This window comes from Dermatophagoides farinae, chromosome 4 (genome assembly GCF_024713945.1).
Source record: "Dermatophagoides farinae isolate YC_2012a chromosome 4, ASM2471394v1, whole genome shotgun sequence".
Classification (NCBI taxonomy): Eukaryota; Metazoa; Arthropoda; class Arachnida; order Sarcoptiformes; family Pyroglyphidae; genus Dermatophagoides; species Dermatophagoides farinae.
In genome coordinates, this window is record NC_134680.1 from 3,421,708 (window position 1) to 3,446,431 (window position 24,724).

The 24,724-nt window shown below is 29.3% G+C and overlaps 5 protein-coding genes across 13 annotated transcripts; 3 read left to right on the top strand and 2 right to left on the bottom strand.

Annotated features, from left to right (window-relative positions):
- Positions 1–519: 519 nt before the first annotated feature.
- On the bottom strand, positions 520–6,615 carry LOC124490040 (uncharacterized). Its single transcript, XM_075730712.1, has 5 exons — positions 4,206–6,615; positions 3,309–4,039; positions 1,402–2,134; positions 1,231–1,336; positions 520–1,168 (listed from the first exon to the last, which is right to left on the bottom strand). The coding sequence occupies exons 1-5, from the start codon at positions 5,805–5,807 to the stop codon at positions 783–785; spliced, it is 3,558 nt and encodes a 1,185-aa protein (XP_075586827.1). The 5' UTR covers positions 5,808–6,615; the 3' UTR covers positions 520–782.
- Positions 6,616–12,087: 5,472 nt separating this feature from the next.
- On the top strand, positions 12,088–16,479 carry LOC124489965 (uncharacterized). 8 transcript variants are annotated; one of them, XM_075730041.1, is made up of 7 exons: positions 12,088–12,318; positions 12,409–13,155; positions 13,292–13,338; positions 13,838–14,154; positions 14,240–15,640; positions 15,712–15,829; positions 15,897–16,479. In XM_075730041.1, the coding sequence occupies exons 4-7, from the start codon at positions 14,044–14,046 to the stop codon at positions 16,013–16,015; spliced, it is 1,749 nt and encodes a 582-aa protein (XP_075586156.1). In that variant the 5' UTR covers positions 12,088–12,318; positions 12,409–13,155; positions 13,292–13,338; positions 13,838–14,043; the 3' UTR covers positions 16,016–16,479. The 8 variants fall into 8 exon arrangements, with proteins under 8 accessions (XP_075586156.1, XP_075586155.1, XP_075586157.1 ...); XM_075730040.1 differs by having other exon boundaries at positions 13,931–14,154; XM_075730042.1 differs by having other exon boundaries at positions 12,412–13,155; positions 13,931–14,154.
- Positions 16,480–17,560: 1,081 nt separating this feature from the next.
- Positions 17,561–21,243, top strand: LOC124489950 (cytochrome P450 307a1). Its single transcript, XM_047052384.2, is given in 4 exon segments — positions 17,561–18,208; positions 19,045–19,466; positions 19,468–20,362; positions 20,421–21,243. Coding segments are annotated over 4 exon segments (2,133 nt in total). The 5' UTR covers positions 17,561–17,754; the 3' UTR covers positions 20,783–21,243.
- Positions 21,190–21,913, top strand: LOC124490051 (uncharacterized). Its single transcript, XM_047052520.2, has one exon. The coding sequence runs from the start codon at positions 21,227–21,229 to the stop codon at positions 21,911–21,913; it is 687 nt and encodes a 228-aa protein (XP_046908476.2). The 5' UTR covers positions 21,190–21,226.
- LOC124490102 (uncharacterized) lies at positions 21,867–24,575 on the bottom strand. Of its 2 annotated transcripts, none has more exons than XM_075730049.1 (5): positions 24,455–24,575; positions 23,990–24,399; positions 23,528–23,926; positions 22,885–23,455; positions 21,867–22,823 (listed from the first exon to the last, which is right to left on the bottom strand). In XM_075730049.1, the coding sequence occupies exons 4-5, from the start codon at positions 23,137–23,139 to the stop codon at positions 22,014–22,016; spliced, it is 1,065 nt and encodes a 354-aa protein (XP_075586164.1). In that variant the 5' UTR covers positions 23,140–23,455; positions 23,528–23,926; positions 23,990–24,399; positions 24,455–24,575; the 3' UTR covers positions 21,867–22,013. The 2 variants fall into 2 exon arrangements, with proteins under 2 accessions (XP_075586164.1, XP_075586163.1); XM_075730048.1 differs by having other exon boundaries at positions 23,528–23,932.
- Between the last annotated feature and the right edge of the window lie 149 nt (positions 24,576–24,724).

Sequence of the window (24,724 nt, forward strand, 5' to 3'; positions counted from 1 at the left end):
TCGGAAAAATACTGAATTTCCTAATATCAGGATAATTTTTTTTGTATGCTATCAATACGGCCAAAAAAACGAATTGATGATGATTACCATTGATGATGGCATGATGATAAGAAGAAGAAGAAAAAATGACTAGTCATCATCAATGGTGATGAGGATGATGATCATCATCATTATTAACATCAATTCGTTTGTTCGTTCAATTAACACACACACACACACATATCTTCAAACAGGTGTCAAAATAAATGCCATTCGAAAACAATCGAAAATGTTTTTGTTTTTTTTTTTCTTTTTTTGGTCATTGATAATACTTGTCAATGGTTATTATTATTTGTCTTGATCATCTAAAACAAATTTCTTTTTGAAATACATCAATGAATGAATGATGATCAATTATAAACTTGTTGTTGACACCATAATCATAATATAAGGATGATGATTGAGATGATGAATGATTTCGTGATGATAATAATAATAATAATGACTGTCAGCCTGTTCAATAATCTTATATTCGATTCATTTTTATTGAAATTAATTTATTAACTTTAAAGAAAATTTGAATAATCATACATAATTATTGGTATGGTTTTTGAACAGAAAAATGTAATCGACATAAAATATTTGTGTGTTTTATATGACTAGATTCTGTCAATGATCAATAGATGCTTTCGGTGTGTTTGTATGCATGTCGATTCTATATGAGAAATTCATTGCAAAATAATAATTATAAAAAAAATGAAATTCTCATCAAAAAAATTATGAACTTTATGACTTTTTATGCTCTATCTACTCCAACCTAGATCTGGATCTTCATCCGGATTTGGTTCTATTTCGGATACATTATCCGGATATAATATAGATTGATCATAATCCATATCATGATCATTCAATGATGGATGATGATAATGATAATTATCTAATTTTGTTTCATAATTATAAATATGATTATTATGTGTTTGTGGATAATGTGGATGATAAGAATTTGATTTGATTATCGATGGTGATATGAAAGAAGATGAGGAAAGGTTATTTGAATCACTATTATTATCATTATTATATTGTTGTTGTCGAACTTTTTCCTCTTCATAATGATTAATATTCAATTCGATCCAATCTAAATATGATTCAACACGTGTATAGATTCCTGGTAATTTTGGTAGAGCACAACCTGTGTAAATATTTTTGAAAATTTGAGTAAAGTGAATGAAAGAAATCAATTCTTAGTCTTACCAATTCCAGCCGATACAATACCAACAATACGATACTGTTCCATCATACGATGATTAATAGAATCGTATGTAAGTAAACGTTCCAACATTGGACCACCAGAATCGCCCTTTAATAGTGAATATAAAATTATTAGTTATTGAAAATCTTACACTTTCAATAGAAAACACTTACACGGCAAGCATCTTTACCACCTTCATAAAGGCCGGCACAGAATTGTCGTTCAATCAATTGTATTGGCCGTGAACGGCTTGCATACCAACGTTCACATGTAAAACGATCAATAAATGGCAGTTCAACTTTTCGTAACTGTAATAGATCATCTGAATCTAATACAGGATTCATTATTGTCCAACGGCCATCATTATCATTATCGATATACATGTTATTGTTGTTGTTTGTATGACCAGTATTATTATTACGCATACGATTCCATTGTTCAACAAAATCATCGGCCAATGTATGATGATGTGATTGTGTTGATTGATCCATTGTTGCACTTGAACCGGTACCGGATAAATCACCATGACGTTCAACTGAACCCCAACCGACAACGATTCCGGTTGAATGATGATGATGATGATCCAATGATGATGATGATGGTATCAAACTTGGTGAAACCGCTGCAGCACGATAACCACGTCGATGACTTAATTTTAAATTCTGATCAACATCATCATCATCATCAACATTATTAATCGATGTTGTTGTTGATGATGATGATGATGGAATATTCATTTCATTCATCAAGTCATCTAAATCATGATGATGATAATTTGGCTGTCCATTCATCATTGATGATGATGTTGTGATTAGATGATTTTGATTGTATATAGATGTAGCCATCGATATTGTTGGTAGACAAACTGGTGATATATTTTCATTATAAATTAACTTCTCACTAAGCCTATATATAATGGTGATAGTGTGATTATGGAGAATGAATAAACAAATGAATAAAATTAATGATAATTTTATACAGTCTTGAAAATGAAATGTACTCAGACAAATGAATGAATATGTCACCTGTCAAAAAAAAGCTTCGATAATTTTCGACAATTTAAATTGAAATTAATAAATCAAATTGTCGTTTAAATTGTCTAGAAAGAGAGAAATTTACTAATCATCATCATCATTTTAAATAGACAATGATGCTATCTCATTATTATTGAATGAATTCAAAATAAAAATTGAATTAAATTAAATTGAATTGAAAAAAAAACCAAAGATAATGTCAAAATAAGTGAGCCTCGTTTTTCAAATCAAATTTTTTTGCGAAAAAAAACGCGTTGGTAGGTTTGAAGAGAAGGTGTGTTCAAGGATATATTAATTGTTCAATCTTATTCGATTTTTTTCAAATGATATTCAAGATAAAATGCAAAAACAAAAAATCCAGGCCTCCACCACCATCATCATCATTGGCAATTAATTAACACCTCTCTCTCCGATGAAGAGAAAAGAAGAAAAAAAAATGGGATAGGAACCCAAGAAGATAATTGAAAAAACGGCAAAAGATGAAGTGTATTGATTGGTGTGGCCAACAATAATCAACAACGAAAGAAAGAAAAAACACAAAAATCGACCTGAATGACCTCTGAATAAGTAATTTAATCTGATGATGTTTCTTCCCTACCTTCATTTGGATTATTCATCTTACTGAATTGATTATTATAAACAACTATAGTGATAATTAATTAGCTGTATTCTGACTTTGATGATGTACAAAAAATGTTTGAGTGGTTGTGGAGTTTTTGTATGGATAACGAAAAAATGATGTAAATTTCGGTGAACAACACTAAAACAAACAAACAAATAAATGATTAATGATCCAGAGAAATCATTTTTTCTGTTCCTTCGTCACTGGCATTGTATATCATTTCCAGTTTCAGATGTATTCGAGTGGTATAAGCGCACACAGAAGCGAAATGAAAAAATAATTTTCATCAATCAATACAGGTGTTTTTGGTACTACTGATTGCAATATGACAAGAGACTCATTTCATTTTGTTGAAATTTCGATTGTCAATCGATAATGAATTAATTGTCGAATAAATCATATAATTTTGAGTGGTTATACATACTTGATTAATGCAATATCATTACGAAAAAATTCGGTACGAGTAAAATTTTCATGTACAATCAATTGTTCAATTTTGACTAATCGAAGATTTTGATTCGAATGTTTTTTATGCATAGATGATCCATGTTTTTCCAATCCATCCGATGATGATGAATTTGAATTCGATGATTCTTTATGGCTACTATTCATATCCATCGATGAAATATGATGATGATATGTATTAAGATTATCTGAATTATCATTATTTTCATCTTCATTTGTATCTTCAACAACAATGATTAGATCATCCGTATTAATTGGCCTATGATGATGATGATGAACATCGTCATCATCTTCATCATCATCAACAACATTGAAATATTCTTTTGTTCGGTTTTCTTTCAATACATTCGATATGGTCTGATGTGGTGGCGGTAATGGTGGGAATAGATTCCAGAAATTTTTATTCGTTGTTGATAATGGTTTTATCGTTGAAGATAATGACGATGGTAAAGAAGTTGATGACGGTGTTCGATGAGTTGATGACTTTTGTTGTGATAATGTCGAAGCTGTAGTTGTTGTTGTGGATGATTTCCGTGATGATGATGATGCCGAAACACTGAATATACTACCAATCAATGCGGTAAATTGATGGGGATCATGACCATAAACACAATGTGCAGCGGTCAATAGCCAATCCTGATCGATTATAACGGCGCCACAATAATGTCTTCCACGAAGCAATAGCGACACCTGTTGAAAGGTAATAAAAAAAGAATTAGTAATTTTATAAAAATTTTACTATCGCTCTCGATAGATGGCGTAAGAGCATTGTGAATTTTTTTCATTTCGATTAAAATAGGTTAATTGAGATAGATTTTTTAGCGGAAATTTTGAATTTTTTTTCATTCATATTTACCATCCATGGAAATTCGCCTTGTATGACGGCATCACCACCAACGATTCGACTTGTTCGAAGTTGTTGTTGTTGAATCAATGACGAATGTGGAGATGATATGACGGTGCTCGATTTGGATGTTGTCATTGTAGTCAATTGCGGAATAGCGGTTGTCGACGTTGTTGTTGTTGTTGGTGTTGATAGAGAAATATTCGAATTCATTGACACCAATGATGATGACGATGAAACTACATGATATGAAGATTGTATACCACAAATATGATTATTACGTGAAGGTTTCCACCATGATGATGTTGTTGATGATGATGGTGATGACACGTGCTGTTGTTGATTGCCAACAGTATTGTTTTTATCCAGCTTATTATGACTATTGTTATTATTGTTATTAATAATAAATGTTGATAATGATGGATATAATAAATGTGTAGGTATTGTCAATGATGAATATGATTCACTTGCAGGAACAAATTGTATATGATTATCGTTGTTTATATTGTTGTTGTTAGATCCATATGGCATTGATTCCGTTGTTGTTGTAAATGAAGGTGATGATTCCGTTTTCACTAATTTTGTCGTTGTCGTCACTGATGATGATGAAGGATTAACATCAACATAATAATCTTCATAATTATTATTCAGGTTATTATTTCCATGATTAACTCCCACATCACCAATAATGGCCATGATATTATCATTATAATTATTATGTTCATCATCATCACCATCATCATTTGTAGCCATTGTCGATACATGATTTAAATGAGAATTATTAATATCAACATTGGATGGATTTTGCTTTTGTTGTTGTTGGCCATTTTGATCATCACGTTTATCATTATTTATTAATGTATAAGAAAGATTTGGTCGCCATGTTGTTGTTGTTGGTGAAATTATTTCACGATCTTTTACATCATTTTGATTGTGATTAATTATGACAACAATATCATCATCGTTATCATCAGATTGATTATTATTTGTTAATGTTGTTGAGGTCAACGATGGTGACATTGATGATGATGATACGGATGATACAACAACAACAGGATCCTCATCATTATTATTATCGTAATTGTCATTATTAGGTATTGTTGTTGTTAGGCCTGTTCCAATTGGATCATCATTATTATTATTAGTGTTATTATCATTATTGGTCATTGATAATGATGATGATGTATTTTTATTCGAATTAGAATTCAGAAATGATAATGCCGTATGTACATTACGAGTTGAATGACGTACTAGTTTAGCACGCATACGTAACATTTCATAAAAGTTTGTTTTATAACGAAACATTGACATTGATTCGGCAATAGGTGATGTATCGACCATTTTTATATTATCAAAAATCGATGATGTAATCATTATCGATAAAAAAATTATTAGGATGGTAAAAATCGATGATGATGATGATGATGGTAACATTAAAAAGGAATGATTATGATTATATAATATTCGTGAATGAATTACCATCATACAGGTCCGGTTTTTCATTTTCTTTTTAGTGTTGTTCAACATTAATATTGATCGGTTGTTGTTGTTGTTGTTGCTGCTGCTGCTGTCCATCTTTTTCTTCTTACACCAATGATATTCAATGATAGCCATGGTAGCTGATGACTTTTAATAGGAGAATAAAATTTTTTGTTTAAATAAAACTGGTTCAATGACGAAGAGAAAAAAAAATAAATAATTTTTCACATTTATAAAAACTGGAAATATTTTTCATCAAACAAAAAAAAGACCGTTATCGTTTTGAATATGAAGAGGGTGGTAAATAAGAGAAAAAACGAAAAAATTCGAATTTCTAATTTTAAAAACAAACACATGCAACATTGACGACTATCGATTGTAGACAATCGATGATTGTTGATGATGATGGATGTACGAATTGTCGTTGGCCGTCTAATAGAATGAATGGAAATAATGATGAGTGATGATATTGAACTATGTCGTCAAAACATGAATGAAAATGATGATATTCAACCACCATCAACCATTCTCACAATATATCTTTAAAAATATTATTGAAGCAGAAAAATACAGAAGCAAGTAAGTCTCTTTTGTGTTGTCTGTGTTAAATTAAAAAAAAAATTTATTTTTTTTTTCATCATCATTCATGATCCATACATCGTTGTCGGCTTTTCGATGGAAAAAAATAGAATAATCGAAAAATCAAATCAACGAAATCCATATCCGAAAACAAGAAGAAAAAAAAGAGACACACACACACAAACAGACAGAAAAACGGTGGCAAATGATAATACTTGTGACTTAATAATTCAATGATGATGATGATGATGATGATGAGAGAATTTCACAGAGAAAATATTTTTGACGAAAAAAAAAAAATTCATAGAAAATGAGAGAACAGAAATCAAGATGATCAATTGAAGAAGATGATGATCATAACCATGATGATGATGATGATGATCTTGGTAAAGAGAAACAAGACGACACGACGACGACAGCAATTTATAAATGCTTATATGATCATCATCATCAATGCAACAATTGCAATTGTTTGTGTTTACATTGCATTGCGTGTAAGATTTGGATTTTTCTTTGTTGTAAATTCCATCATTTTCGATTGATCGATTTTTTTCAATTGATTTCATTCACATGATGATGATGGACAATAATCATTTTGACCATTTTTTTCTCCCCAATGATGATGATGATGATGATGATTGTGTGATATCGATCTTGTATAATTCAGGAAAAAATCACACACACACACACACACACAGTTCCAATACTGATGATAATGATGATGATGATGATGATGATGATTGAAATGGATAAAAAGAAAATGATGATTACAATTTCACACCAATGGATGAAATTTTTTTTTTCATTTCATTTCAAATTTCGGACATTCTAAATTGGCCGACAATGACGAACAATAATTTTGATTCCTTGAACTCTCTGAAAAGAAAATAAAAAAAAAATGTCAACTCGAATATCATTATGGATGTCATTTAATAGAAAGAAAGAACAAAAAAAAAAATTGTCACCTGTTTTCAAGTTACAAAAAATAATTAAAAATTTTTTTCAAAAAAAAATGATACCCCGATTTTTGTAAATTATACACACACACACACACAATAATAATGATATAAAGTTTTTCTCTTCCTTTTGTCTCGTTGATGATGATCACCTTGATTTACTTGAACTTTGAATTGATGAATTTTTTTTTTGCTTTGCTTTGCTTTGCTTTCTTTCTTTCTATTTCGTATGTTTGTATGAATACGATGTGAATATTTAAATGAATATATATTTGATGTTGACCTGAAACGTTTAAATGAAAAAATGAAATGAACAAAAAAAAGATGACATTACGATGATTATTGTCAACATAATAATAAATGTAAATAAGTTTTGGAAAATGGAATGAAATGAAATAAAAAAAAATTTGCAAAAAAAAAATTTGAAGATTCATCATTGCTCAGATGATGGTGATCTGATAATATGTACAAAATGTACACGCACACACACACAGACAAAAGATTGTCAATGAATTGCTAAAAAAAAAATTATTATCATTGGAATGTGACCATCATCATTTTTTTCGGGTCTTTAGATGATGATGATGATAATGTGACAATATGAATTTGAAGAAAAACCAAAAGAAAGAGAGAGAGAGAAAGAGAATGACATAATGCTTTATGGTAAACAAAAAATGTGTTGATTCGTTTGAATCAAATACATTGTGTATAATATGATATTGTGTGGTGTCAATGTCGACAATGTTTGTTTGTATGTGTGATTTGACCATATTGAATTTTTTTTTCTTGATCGAATAATTCCTTGATCATGCTCACGATGATGATAATTCAATGATATTCGAGATTGTTTGTCATTTGATTAACGATACAAATTACGCAAATATTCACGAATACACGCACATTATCAATCGTGATGAATCAATAATCACACAAATCAATCATTTAAGTTAAATGAATGATCAAAATGAATGAAATGTTTTCAAAAATGATAATGATCATTGTCATCATCATCATCATCATCATCACCATAAAAGAAAAGTCGGTCATCGATTCATTTTGATCTAATACAAATGAAAAAAAAGATGCAAATTTACAAATACAAATAGTGTGTGTGTGTGTGTGTGTGTGTGTGTGTGGATTTCAAAATTTTTTTCGTTTTCGTTTTCGTTATTTTGGAGCATTTCTGTAAATTGAACACACTGTAGATGTATGGCAATTTTTTTTTTGTTTGTTTGCTATTATTCAAACACAAACACAAAAAAAACATCAACATTTTTTTTGGAACAATTCATAATTCTCACATTTTGATCCATTTGGCATTAATGGATCAAAAAAAAAAATATTTTTTTTTGCCATTTTTCTCATCACCATCATTATCATTTGTTCCAGAAAACAGCAGGGAAACAAAAATCTGATCATTCATCCTATCGGGGGATTGTGTATATATAATGTGTGTAATCGTACATAATATTGCCGTTTGTTTGTTTGTTTTTTTGTTTGTGTCCCAATCGTGGTAGACAAGATATTGGAGAATCAGCCAACCAAGCGAACAACAAACGAAAAAAAAAAAATATCTCATGAACAAAAGGCTTGGATTTTATTTTATTTTTCCACATTTCCAAACGAAATATATCATCATCATCATCATCATCATGATCTTTGTGAATTATTGATGACACACACACACAAGTGCCTTCTTCTTGGCATAGTGTCTTTTTGTATTGTTATTATTATTATCATTGTGAATTATAATAAATCATTTTTAATGTTTTGATTTCAAATATTGAATGATGGAATGAGACAATGTAAAAGATGATCAATATTACCATGATCATAACACATACAAACATAATCAAATAGATATCATTATATAATTCACATGATTCGCACACAATGAAATTACAATCATAAATACACTATATATATATATATAATACTACCTGTTGAATGTTCATGTGTAATATATATTGATATTGATGACTGGAATCCGGACATATAGCACACATATATGTATTCATCATCATCACCATAATGATAATGATAATGTGTATATGTCCAATGGTTTTATCTATGGTTTCATTTATGATCTAAAAATCGACATTCGTCGTAGAATTCAACATGTGTTTCACAATTGAATCGTGTCACACGATTATCCATGATGATAAACATCAATCGATTATCTCTATAAATAATGTAATCTTTTTGATAATCATCATTCATAAATTTTTTTTATCATCAAAAAAAAAAACAAAATTAAACCAAAATTAATGAATGATTGTGATTTGAATCGAAAATCTTTTTCGTCATTACTAAATGATCATCATTGGTAAAAGATTTCATGAAAATTAGATAATTATTAAATAAAATTGAATTGAATTATTAATTAATTTTGTTGATGATGAATAAGGATGATAAGAAAAAAAACGTAGACATTTATCGAGATAAATGATGAACGAAAAAAAAATCGTGTTTATTCGCGTTGTCGAAATTATTGCCTGTCGATGATGGATAATACATAAGATTTTCTAGAAAGATTTTTCTTTTTTTTTGTTCTTCTCGAAAATTTATTAAGTAATGAATTAGATCCGTAATCATCATCATCATCATCATCATTATCCAGGGTAAAAAATCATTATTAAATGATCCGGATAAGATTACACAAACACACACACACACACAACATTATAATTTACCATCTATAGATCGTGTGTATATATGCTATTCTATTGTTTCTATCAATCATTATCATGATGATGTAAATGTTGAGATTATCATTTTGACACGTTATTGTTGTTGAAACTGTTTTGTTTGCAATATCAAACAACAACAAAAACGTTCTGGTATATTTATACGGTCATTTATTATTGCTAAAAAATTGATAATAATTTAGGCCATCATAAAAAAAACATCACCGAACATTGAACAAGCATCGTAATGATTAACCCGTTCAAACCATCATCACCCTCATTGCTATACAAGCCAGTATTGATCATCATTTTGGTATCGGCATAGGCGTGGATATCAAAAATAAAAAATGTTTGATCTGAAAAATTTGTGGTATTTTTTTTTATAAACGAAAATGCATTTGTACATTTGTGCTTTGAACAGCTAAATTTAGCCCCAACAAATCATCTTGATGTCTCTTCATGATCAACATTCAAACATTGAGAGAAAAAAAAATCAAAAACAACATATCATGTTGAATGTCGATGATTTTTTTTTGGATTCATTCATTTAATTGTGCGAATGTAATGGAAAGAAAGCGAACCACAACATTTATTTGTGATTTTGCTTGCTTGTTTCTCTCTCTGTCTCTCTCTTTTCTTGCTCACACTAGATAGATTATCATTTTCATGACATGATAAAAAGAAATGTCCCGAAATTTATTTTTAGCCGGTAAAAAAAAATGAATAAAAATCATAAATGTATTACGGGTAAAAATATCGTTAACAATACACGCTCACACACACACACACACACACACACACACACACACAAATGAAACGGTAAAAATTTCTCTTTCCTTTAAACAAATTTAAAAACTTAAAGGGTTATTGTCGTGTTATATTATCATTTTTCTTTTAAAATTGATCATCATTGAATCATTCATTCATTCATTCAGGAATTGAAAACATGCTCATCAAAATCATCATTCGTTATTTAACAAGAGAAAAAAAAAGCGGAAAAATATCCAAATATCATGTAGTCATGTGTAAATTGTTTTCTTCTTGTTGTTTTTTTTTGAAATTTTTATTTTTTTTGCAAATATTCCCCGTTTCCGTTTATGCAATTGTATGCAAGCATATACATATACATGCAATTTAAATGGGAAAATTATTATTTTATTTTTTTTTTATTTCCGATATTGCTCAGGAAATTTTTGTTTTGTTTTTTTTGTCAACACATGAATGAATGAATGAAATGAATGTGCCAATCTTGTTTGTTCGTTTCGATTATATATGATGATGATTATTATTATTGCTATAAGGAACTTGTCATCATTATAATCATCGTCATCATAAAAACAATAATAAAAATAAAAAAAAATAAAATCATTGTAATCATCATCATCATCATCGTCATTATTATATTAATAATATTAATGGCAATTATGGCTGTCATCATTGTGTGTGTGTGTGTCTGCAATAATAATAATAATAATAATAATAACAGTGATTAAAGTGTCAAAAAAAACAAAACAAAAAATCCACAATCCACAATTCTTTAATTATTTACAGCCATATATTGTGTGTGAGTGTGTGTGTGTGTGAAAGCGCATTCTAGGACTCTGGTAACTACACATTTGGCCCATATTTTTTTTCTTGTTACTAGGGTCCCTTGAATATATAAAGAATATATAAGTTATACAATGTATGTAAAATATTTTATTCCGGTGTTTTCAAATACGCTTGCGCTTTTTTTTGAATTGAATTCATTTATTGTAAACAGAAAAAAAACCTGGATTATGATCATGGTCATTTTTTTTTGAAATTATTGTTGCTACAATTATTATCGATCTTTTAACCAGTAAAAAAAATTATCGTCGCCATCTACATATATAAAATGTAGATTGCATTTAATAGAAATGACATTCCACATACACATAAGGTAGAAGCATTTTTTTTTTACCTAACCAACTAAACGGCAGAAGCAGCAGCAGCAGTAGCAATGGAAAACAAAAAAAAAAAAAAAAAAAAAGAAAGATATCATTGTAAATATATACCGTTATAATTTTAGCTTTTTAAACATACAAAAAAATACACATACACATTATTATTATATATTATATATATAGACAGCAACCAAACCAAGAATGAAAGAAAAAAAAATCCAGCTGGTTGGCGTCTATAGGTCGAATGTGTGTGTGTGTGTGTAAAATGTATGCATGGCGTCTTTCTATGTGTGTGTGTGTGTAAAATGTATGCATGGCGTCTTTCTATGTGTGTGTGTGTGTGTATTTGTAATGTGGATGTGTAAGCCATCATCATCAACAACAATAAGCCGTCGTGTTGACCGACTAACGGGAAAAATAGAGATAGAGGGACAGAGAGAACGATATGAAATGCAGTTATATCTCTTCATCTCTCTCTCTCTCTCTCACTTATTTCTGGGTATGTATGCCCGTGTCATGTTGAACCAAAATATCTACTAAAAATATTGAAACACGAAATTTTTTTTTTTTTTTGAACTAAATCGAATAGCAGCCGACGCCAACAACAACCGCAACAGCAACAACCACGATCAAAATCTAGGTCAAATTTTCATCGACAAAACATCGAAAAACGGGCAGACTGAATAAATGTAATGTGTGTATAACAACAAGAAGACGACAAAACGAAAACCAGCTTGTCCAGAAGAAGAAGAGAGAGAGAGAGATAGAGAGAGAGAGAGAAACCAAGAAAAACGAAACCAGATCATCAGAACAGTGCCCGAATAGAATATTTATTTTTTTTTTGTTCAAGAAAAAAATGACGTTCCAAAACCAGAAATCAAAACAATCGAAAAAAGAGAAACCAGCTTGTATTGTTGAATGATGATGATGATGGTATCAAAATCCTGAAACAAACGACCTGAGAAAGTTTGATCAACCGAAAGAACAACGAACCTAAACACTCTCTCTTTTCTGGTTTTTCAAAACAAATAATAATATAATGATGATGGAAAATTTGATGGAAATTTCTCTTTCATCAAAAAATTATCATCATCCATTCTAAAATTGTACACACTTGTTCTCATGTCGATTTATTTTCGGTTTCAATTTTGAAAATATCTCTACTACCACCACCAACACCACCACCTACAACAACAGCAACAACCGAAATTGAAGACGAAAGTTGTTTTTTCTTTTTTTTGTTGCTTTTGGTTGGTCGTCGCTTGCATTTCATTTTCTATTTTCAAAATTCATTTTCATTTTCATTTTCGATCCATTCATTCATTTATTCATTTAGGTATGTATTGATATTTCAGAATTTTTTTTTTGACGATTCTCAATTTTCATTTCATTTCATTTGTTTCATCTTTATCTTCTCTTTCTGTGTGTGTATGTATGCATGTATGTATGTAAAAAATCATTGTGTTATTCAGCCTAAATAATTCATCATTCAAAACAAAACAAAACAAAAAAAAATAGTGTAAGTTTTCCAATCCAAATCCATCCATCTATCCATGGAAATGTGATTCATATGATTTGATTTTTCCTGTGTGTGTGTGTGTGTGTTAGATAAAGTATACAATTTAGAATAATAATATATAAAATGAGCAAGCAAAAACAAAATCTAATATTTCAAGCAGTTGTTGTTTAGTAATAATTAACATTCGAATATTATTTTGATAATCGTCGTAGAAGCATAATCATCAGGATAGAATTTGTTTATTTATTTATTTTTTATTTGTCAATTCATTTTTTCTTCATTTGAATAAAAAAAATCGATATCACACACATGTTCGATTAGATTAATTTTCACGATCAATATATTCCATATTATCATAGTCGTTTCCGAAATAGAAAGAGAGAGAGAGAGAGAAAATGAATTTTGTATGAAAAAAACATTAAGTTTCATCTTTTATCATCATCATCATCATCATCGTTTTTTTTCTTGTTTTTTTTCCACTTTCGCTTTTACTTGATAGCAATCACCATCAATCAATAATCAATAATGAATGATTTGACCATGCTTTATTTTTTTTTCTTCATCATTTCCACTGTGATTAATTGATATATAGATATATAGAAATTATTATTATTAAAAAGATTTGATGATTTGAATTTCCACAACAAAAAACAACAAAAAAAAAATAAATTTGAATCACACAAACAATACGACATACGAAAAATAATGGCATTCAACAATGGAACACAACATAAACGTGTTACTATTTATATAGATACAAGACCACACAATAATATTGATCAATTACAAAAATGTCATTCACATCCATATGGCAAGGTATATTATTATATTATGATGTTGTGTATGTTTAAGAAAAAACAAAAAAAAAATTAATAATCTCTTTTTTTTATTCATTAAATAGGTTTTTGCCATGCCCAACGATATCGATACATTAATAGCGGATATTAATAAAAAATTTCGAAAAAATTTAAAAAATGACACAATAAAGTTTGTCGAATCATCAAATGATAAACAACAACAACAACAACAACAACAATTACGTTTATTTACTTGTACAAATGGTGAAATTGATGATATAAATCTAATACGTGATGATGAAATATTATTTGCTTGTTTTGTTAATAATGATACCGGTGATATTATGACTGCCAAATGTTTATGTATGATTCATGATGAAAATAATAGTAACGGCGACAACAACAACAACAACAACAACAAAATAATTGATAATAAACAACAACAAAAACAATCTGATAATTATTATAAACAATTACAATTGCAATCATCATTCCGTAATAGTAGTTGTAGCAGTTGTGGTAATGGAACAAATAATTCATGTACAAAAATGATTATGAAAACAAAATTAAATGATGAATGGATTAAATTAAATATTGGTGGTCGAATATTTACAACAACACGTTCAACAATCATTGCAAAAGAACCAGAATCAATGTTGGCAAAAATGTTCGATACATTATCATCATCAACATTTGATTTAATCAGCAACAATAATAACCAACGAAATGAAATTAATGTAAACGATTGTTTGAATGAAAAACAATCGATGGATAATAATAATGATGATAAAAACTGTGATCATAATCTAATGCCAAAAATTGATGAAAATAATGGTGATGATGATTTACCGTGTAACAACAGCAATTCCACAACAACAATGACAATGACAAGATTATTAATCGATAATAATAATACCTGTATTGTACCATCATTAATCGATGAACAAGGTGCCTATATGATTGATCGTAGTCCTGAATATTTTGAACCATTATTAGGCTATCTACGACATGGTAATCTAATCATTGATAAACATTTAAATCCAATGGGTGTATTGGAAGAGGCAAAATTCTATGGTTTCTATTCACTAATACCGGAATTAGAGGCAACCGTATTACAGGAATCATTATTACAAAATACAATTGAACGTTCCATTGGTTTGGCACCATTAACACGTAAAGATGTTGTTAAAGCAATCATACAAACATCAACGGCAACACGTCTTCGATTTCAAGGTGTCAATTTATCTGGTGCCGATCTTTCACGGCTAGATTTAAGTAATATAAATTTTAAATATGCAATATTACGTGGTGCTAATCTACAGGGTGCTACATTAAGTAATTGTTGTTTGGAACGTGCCGATATGTCTAAATGTAATTTGGAAGGTGCATCATTAATCAATTGTCATATGGTATGCTGTAATCTTGAAGGTTCAATATTACGTGGTTCAAATATGGATTCACCAACATTAACTGAATTGACTAATTTGGAAGGTGCAAATCTTAATGTAAGTCAATGAATGAATGATTCATTTGATGATAATTTGTTAATTGTTTTTTCCTTTTCATTTGTATTCAGAATGTTAATCTTGAAGGATCAAAAATGCATCGTGTAAATCTAAGGATTGCATCATTGAAAAATGCTAATGCACAGAATTGTAATCTTGATCATTCATGTTTAGCCGGTGCTAATCTTGGTAAATTATTTTCGACAATGAAGAAATAATTCATAATAATTCTATTCAATTTTTTTTCCTTTTACAGAAAACTGTGATCTATCCGGATCCGATTTGAATGAAGTAAATCTACGTGGAGCAAATTTAAAAGGAACTAGATTCGATCTAATACATACACCATTACATATGTTTTATTTGACTAGTTGAAAAAAGTGTGTGTAAAGGATGGAAAAACATATGGAAATTTTCGCCATCAATTTTTATAAGCGTTTTTTTTTGGATCCATTGTTCATCGTCATCATCACTATCCACAACTAATACATTGCCATTTAAGAATTCAAACATTGATGATACTCATTCAAACATAAAAACACATGCACACACACACACACTAATTTATTATCAATTAATTCAGGCTAATAAAACCAAATTTCATGTCAAAACAAAATATGAAAAAAAAAGAAAATTTCCCAATTATCAAATCTCTTACCCCGATACACACAAATACAAAACTAGGCCGGTATCAAAAAAAATTGTAAACCAACGATAACAACAACAACAGCAAAAAAAATTCTATTACAATATTACACAACAGACATCACATACACACAAAATTTCTTTTTATAATTACTACTAATGTAATAAAATGAAAACGAGAATAAAAGCAAAAATAATCAAATTTTAAGTTATATAAAAATCATTATCACAGTTTGATTTTTTTTTCTTTGACCAGTTTATTCTGGAATCAAATCGAATAAACTGAAAAAAAATCCTCATTCCTTATTCCCCCCCAAAAAAAACACATCATCATGAATCGGAATCATCCAGTTGATGAAGGTTGATGGTGGTGGTTAAACTCTCTCTTTTTTTACAAAAAAAAAAAAAAAAATGGTGTTGAAGGTGAAGGTGATTATGTGGCCTTGTTGGTTGGTTGATTGGTCAAGACGTTTGATCAATGATGATGATTGTCGTTGTTGTTGATTGTCAGAAAGTTATACCTGTTACACCTGTTATGTATACTATTATTATGTGGCTATGTGGCTAGGGTTTTTTTTCGGGATAATAAATTATCATTCGAATCAATTGCTCATCATCTTGAGATTGGAGATTGGTGAACTAGAAAGAAAGAACGAGAGAGCGAGAAAGGGGGAGAGAGAAAAAAATTCCTTGAGAAAAATTTTCGTTTTGCTTGGTGCTTTCGAAGGTCGAAAACGGGTTTTTTTAATTTTTTTTGAGTAGAATTTTTTTTCCAAAAAAATGTGGTTCGTCGTCAAATGTGGTTGATAGGCTCAATCTAGCAAATATGTATGGGGAGGTAGGCAGAAAAATAGGTAGATTAGATAGATATAAATCGTATTCAATAACCAAATAGATTGTTGAAAAGATAAGATTGACCGTAAAAAAAAGTTTTTTTTAGTTACTTTACTTTAATTTTTTTTTTTTTTTTTTTGGAAAAATGAAATTGAAAAATGTTCAACAAACAAGTAAAGTGAAATGAAATTAAAGAACTTCATCATTCTTGATCATCATCATCATCATCATCATTATTATTGAAAAGGTTTTTTTTTGGTCAGATTATATATTGTGGTTAGTTAGTTAGTTAGTTAGTTAGCTGGTTGTTTCTGGTGGCGCTACATCCAGGATGATTATGATGATGATGATGATGGTCATCATCATGTGAACATGTAGAGAAAATAGGAGACAAGACAAAAAAAGACAAAATCAACCCTGCTGTGTGTGTTTTTATCACATCATCACCGTATATATAAAGATTGTGCTGTGTTGTTTAATCGTTTATTATTATTTGTTTGTCTGTTTGTTTGTTTGTTTGTTTGTTCATTCATTCATTCATTCATCATAATCATTGATTTGAATTAAAGAATCATTTATTTTTATTTTTTTTTTTTTTTTGAGAAATTTTTCGAGCAAAAAGCAAAACAAACAAAATGTTACCATTTATTCCGTTGGAAATGTTTTCATCATCAATAACAACAACAAAATTGATGGCCATAATTATCATTATAACCATATTAATAACGGTATTTATGGCAATAATCATTTCATCATGGATTCGTAATCATTTGAAATGTCTATGTCAACGAGGAATATCCGGAAACAATGATTCAATATTTGTTCAATCGAAATCATCCTTAACAAATGAAAATCAACATAAACAACAATTACGACAACGGCAATGGAAATCATCAAAGAATAATAATAATAATAATAATGATATAAAAGATTCGTCGTTGAAGATGGAATTATCGATGAAAAAAATTATTGAAAAATTTTTCCAAAAACTATACCGGAAATTTTTCCGACCAAATAAACTAGAACAATCGATTGGATTATTGAAAGTTGATAGACTATCATCATTGGAAAATGTTTATCATCTGCCATGTAAGTTTTATATGTGTGTTTTGTTAAATTGTTAACTTTGTCACAAAAACATTTTTCAAAATTTTCAAACAAAATTCCGATCATTTTCAACACAACAGGTTTCGAACTTTAACATCATCATTATCACATGATGAAGGTCAATATCATATGGACCGATAATCAATGACGATAGTGATTGAGATTGAGATTTAAATATTTATATAATTTATCACCTAGATTTTGTTTATCATTATTGTTTTTAGATTTGGAAGAAAAAGTTGCAAAAAAAAAAAATTTAAAATTTTTAAAAGCCAAAGACGACCATCACACATTTACATATACAAACTTTCACTTGTTTGTTTATATGTTAATAAAAAAAATACAAACACACGACAAACATTTTATCTAGATAAATTCGAATGTAAAATGATGAAAAACAAAACGATAAAACATTCGATCCAGGCCAAGGTCATATGTGTGTGATGATCGCTTTGCATTTTTTTCCACTTGTTGATTCTATATGATGATAACAAAGATGATGATGGAACACCCGTCGATTGATCGAAATTTCTAAGGCCTTTAAGGCATTAAATATACACAAAACTAATTTTCAAACTAATAATGACATGGTATTGGTTGTTGATGACATTTCTCAGGCTAGAAAAAATTATTTCATTTGTTTACAATTTATTATCATTTTGTCCTTGGCCTTGGCTTTGAAAATGATTATGATGATGGGTGAATTTTTTTTTTTTTTTGTAATTCACTTGTCATCCAATGAATTACGACTTTGATTTTTTTCGATAATTTAAATAATTTCTTTTCTTTCTTCCTTACACACGCATGTATATTCGTAGATGCACCTGGTCCATTTACATTACCAATTATTGGTAATCTTTTTCAATTGGCAAAATATTCAAATAATCCATGGGTTGGTTTCGATAATTTCCGCCAACAATTTGGTCCGATTTGTCGGCTACAATTGGGTCGATTTCCCACCGTACTGATATCATCAGTCGAAACAATGCGTGAAGTTTTAATCACAAAAGGTGAACATTTCGCTAATCGTCCACATTTTAATCGTCATGCGCTATATTTTGATATGGATCGACAAAATGCATTAGCACTTTGTGATTGGACCGATGTACATAAACAACGACGATCGATTGCACATGCAGCGGTTATACCAAGATTTGGTACACAAACATTTCAACGTTTATCCGGTTGTATACGTATAGCTAATCAACGATTATTACAACAAATACGACGTAATGACGATTCATTCATCACCTGGGAATGGAATGAAAATTCTACAAAAACAATCAATTATTCAGTTATCATGTCAAATATTTTTTCATTTCTTACTTGATAAAGATATTGTCGATTCAGAGCGTGAGGGTATGAATTGTGGATCTAAAATCGATGATTCATTGAAATCGTTTGTAGAAATAGCCGAAAAATTTGATTATATATTTTCCGATATAAATGAAATGTATATAAGCGATTTTCTACCATTTTTACAATATTTTACGCCCATACGACGATATTTTCATTCATTATATCAATGTTCAACATGGATATTTTGTCAGGTCGAACAAATTGTTATGGAACGTTTTGAACAGCTTTGCTTGAAACGTAAACAACAGAAAATTATTGATAATGGGAATGGTAAAATTTCCGGTGTTCCCTCTGAAATTGACAAATCATCGTCATCAACTTCGGAAATTAATTGTGATGAACGTTTTGTTGATCGTATATTATTACAGAAACAATATAAATCATCGGCAAAATTTTTGGATTTTATTCTTGAACATTATCTGGAAAATGAACGTACAATGCAATGGAATGAAATGATGTATGAAATCGGTGATTTAGTTGGTGGGAATTCGGCCGTTGGAAATCTACTGTTTCGTTTATTAGGTCATTTGGCCATTAATCCGGAAGCACAACAACAACTATATGATCAAGTGAAATCGATTGCAATCGAAAAAGAGGAATCGATTGTTAATTTGAATGAAGAAGCAAAAGCTAGACGACAGAAAAACGTACAACCAATGATAATGATTGAAGATCAACATCGATTACCTTTGGTTACGGCAGCCATTATGGAAACATTACGTCTAACATTATCACCGATCGTACCGCATTTAAGCCGTTGGGATACATCTATTCAAGGTTTGATCCACGATTGATTGATTAATGGATCATTAATAATTGAATTTATTTTTTTCAGGTTATTTCATACCTAAAGGAACGATGATCTTATTCAATATTTATCACCTGAATTTATCGGAAAAATTATATCCAAATCCATTTAAATTTGATCCAAAACGTTTTATTACCAACGATGGATCCGTACTGAAACCAGATCATTTTTTTCCATTTTCACATGGCCGCCGTTCATGTTTAGGCTATAAAATGGTCAATACAATCATATCGACAACGGTGGCTAACCTATTATTGGAATATCGATTAACATCGCTTTCATTGGAAAATCATAAACAAATCGAACGAATGTTACAGCCGAAAGGAAGTCTTGCACTACCATATAGACCGGGTGATTGTTATAATATTGGCCTCATTACACGTAATTGATTGATTGGATAAGCAGCAACCATTTTTTTCTCATTCATCCATCCATCAAATAAGCAAGAAAATTTTATAAATCCGAATTGAGTTACGAATGGAGAACTCAGAGATTTTTTTTCGATTTTTAAATTCATTTCATTCATTGGCACTTGTTTACCGAAACAATTTTTGGATCATTTCTTATTTCAATTTTTTTTTCATTTGTAGATTTTATTTGATTATCACTATGATTATTATAAAGTTTTTTTTTCATTTTCATTTGATTTCCATTACCAATATATAATACATATAATAATGTTCGATTTTTCGAATTTTTTTTTGAATTATCATTGATTCATTTTTTTTACATAAAAACAAAAAAAAAATGTTGCACATATTTTATTATTCATTCATTTCATACATATTTGGAAATTTTATAGATAAATCTTTGGTGAAAGAATAAATAAATAAATGGATTCAAGTATAAACGGTTATCTTGTTGAATCCACATCGGATGGTCGAATTGTTGGATTTTTTTATGGAACTTATCATCAGATTAAAACACCACCACCATCTATTGATTTGTCGAAACGATTGAAAAAAATTCGTATGTTACCATTTAATCCGTGCATTGAACATGATGAATTAGCTGAATTTCGTTTATTAAATCATAAGAATCGTGTTATTATACAAAATTATTGTATGAATCAACAATCGAATGATGATATATCAATGATTTGGTTTGGTTATGATGATGACCACCAGAATCGATTCATTACATTCAATACGAATGGTGTATTAGTTCTTTGTGGTCACGTTTCAATCGTATCGACGACTATGACGACCACAAATGAATCATCATCACCTGTAGAACATTATGAAGGTGCTTGTACCATAAATTTATTTGGTGGTTCATCATTTATAGAATTCAATAATAATGTTATTCAAATTCATTTATTATCATCATCATTTGGTGATCATTCGAATCGATTCGCAACCAATACGAAGATACCATATCGATTTCTTCAGCGTTTGATTAGTCATAGACAGCGGGATATGTTGAAAATTGATAACAAGAACAAAAATGATAATCGTGATGATTATCATACGATTGAATCATTAATGTCATTGGAAACATTCGATCATTTATTTTATTGATAGATAATTATTACTACTACTAATACTATAACAACTTATTAATATTTTGATTTAAAATCCAATAAAATTGGAAAACAATTTTTTTTCTGATAATGTTCAATCAACGTGCTGAAATAAATACGGATAAAAATATATTGACAACCGTAACAATGAATACGGCTAATAATATCCAATTCGAATATGAATCTGCAACTCTTTGATAACGATGATGAATGTAAACATTATGACGACTATTTAGTATCAACAATATTCCAATGATTATTTGTAAAAATATTGATATACAAATACAGGCAAGATTTGTTGTAAAATAAAAATCTAATGATCCTGTATTAGTATTGGTATGAAATATTGTAGCCCATGTATTAGTATCGCCTCTGTTTCCGGATGATGGAATCGATGATACGGATGATGATGCGATAGGAACATCACGTTCATAATGATAAAGAAGATATTTTAATTGTGAACAATTAGCCGATAATAATGCAATCACTAACATTCCTTGGGCAACATTTTTTTTAGTAGTATAAAGACTAACATCGATTCGATCATTATCCGTTTTTCCATGTTGTTGTTGTTGTTGTTGTTGTTTTTGTTGATCATCATTTATAATATTTTTACCCTTATACTTTTGTTGATAATGATAATCATCCATTTGTATCCAATTTGCTCCAGAATCTTTTGGTATCATTCGTGTACGTGGTGAACAATCATCATCATCGAAATCTAGATAACCATTTAAGTCATCGGTTGATAATTGTTGAGGATTTCGATTCAAATGCTGATGCTGTTGTTGTTGTTGTTGTTGTTGTGATGAACCATTCATTGAATTCTGGATTCCGGATTGTGGTGATGCTGTTATAATAATCGATGGTGATGAAATAATTTGTTTTTGATCGTCAATATCCATTTCCTTAGAATCAATGATTCAATTATTTTAGAGATAAAAAGATTTTCTTTCGAATAAAACTTACATTATTATTAGTCATTGGAATTTGTTTTCTTGGAATTCGTGGTGATAGGCCATTATTTTTCAGCTGTTGTTGTTGTTGTTGTTGTTGAACATCACTTTGATACGATTTAATACTACTATTGGATGTTGGTGAATTTTTTTGTAATTTACTCATCATCCCAATTATTGGTGATGATGAATTCGGTTGATCATCATCATCATCATCATCATTATTATTATTGTGAATCGATGATGACGGTGGTGATGATGTACTCATTATAATTAGTGATGATGATTGATTTAATAAAATTTAAACAATTTATTTGTGTAGAACGTTAATGTTGTTTTCAAATATATGGTTTCACACTGAATAGTTTTAAATCAATAGTACGATCATGATTATGGCCAAAAAAACTTTTACTTTTTTTCATTGAATACGATGCGCGTAGGTAGATAAACTTGTTGAATCGAATAATGAAACAAAAAAAAACGTTCAACACGTACAAATTTGTAAATTTATTCTTTTGGGTCAAATCAACAAGTTCTTCGAACCATATAAAGTCATATTGATGATGAAATGAATAGGATATTAGCTAAAAGTGAAAAAATTGAACAAAATTATTATTATGTCATCGCATACAAATGCAAACAAACAACATATTTACTGAATACAAGTTTTTGATTTTTACAACCAAATCAAAATCGAATGATTAAATTATTGTAATGATTCCAAATAGTCAGTTCAGAAAGGCGTCAACCAAAAAAAAAAATATGGTTATCATTTTTGCGATTCGATTAGAAAAAACGATGAAAGTTAAAATGTGAGTTTTTTGATGTTTTCTTTTCTCACACACCAAATCTATTGATTCTTGATCGATGATACATGATCAATGTAAAGGCAAAACAATTTTTCTTGAAAAAATTTTCTGTATTTCAATTGTATATTATATGCTTGCCAGATTTTGTTCCAGTTGATCATTATCCAGATGACAACGATGACGATAATGATGCATATAAATAAATTTGTTGAAAATGATTAGTGTGGAAACAAAAATAATTCGAAGCTAAAACTGGGATAAATTATTGAATAAAAATTTCAATATTCACATTCAGATTTTTTTTTCTACCTTAATATTTTTGGAAAGGCGTTTACCATCAATATTGAGTTTTTTTACTTAACGAATATTCATTCATTAATTCACACACAATGATTGATTTAACTGAAATTCGCCCAAATATTTCAATGAATGGTGATGATAGGCGTGCGCAATTACTATGAATTTTTTTTCTGGTAGATAGATTTTTGTTTTGTTTTTTTTTTTTTTTTGGTTCTCGGTTCGGGATTCAAAATTTGATTTTCGGTTTTTTTTGTTTTACAACAACAACGAGCCAATACACAAGTCTAATGTGTATGACGCCTGTCAAATATAAACTAATAAAAACCATATAAATAGTTTTTGAACATTTATAATGACTCCAATGGTACGAGCCAACGCCCAAACGTCGTCATCATCATTAAACATTATGGATGATTATTCTGGTTGGTAAAAAAACCAATATTAAAAGGACAAGAAAAACTAAAATATACACACCACAATATTGTTGTTGTAGTTCAATTGGGAGATATTATTTTAGAAACATTTTTATGGACAATTAGCCGTTGTTGTTATTTTATCCGTTCGATTCTTTTCATTCATCATCCGCGTACATAGCTCTCCAGGATTCTATTATTTTCTTTTGTTTTAACACCTCATGCATCATCATTGGATTCCATTATTAGATTCAGATATCCCGCTAATTCAATAATGAAAATATAGAAGAAATCTGACGATATATATCCTATGACGCATTATTTAATAATA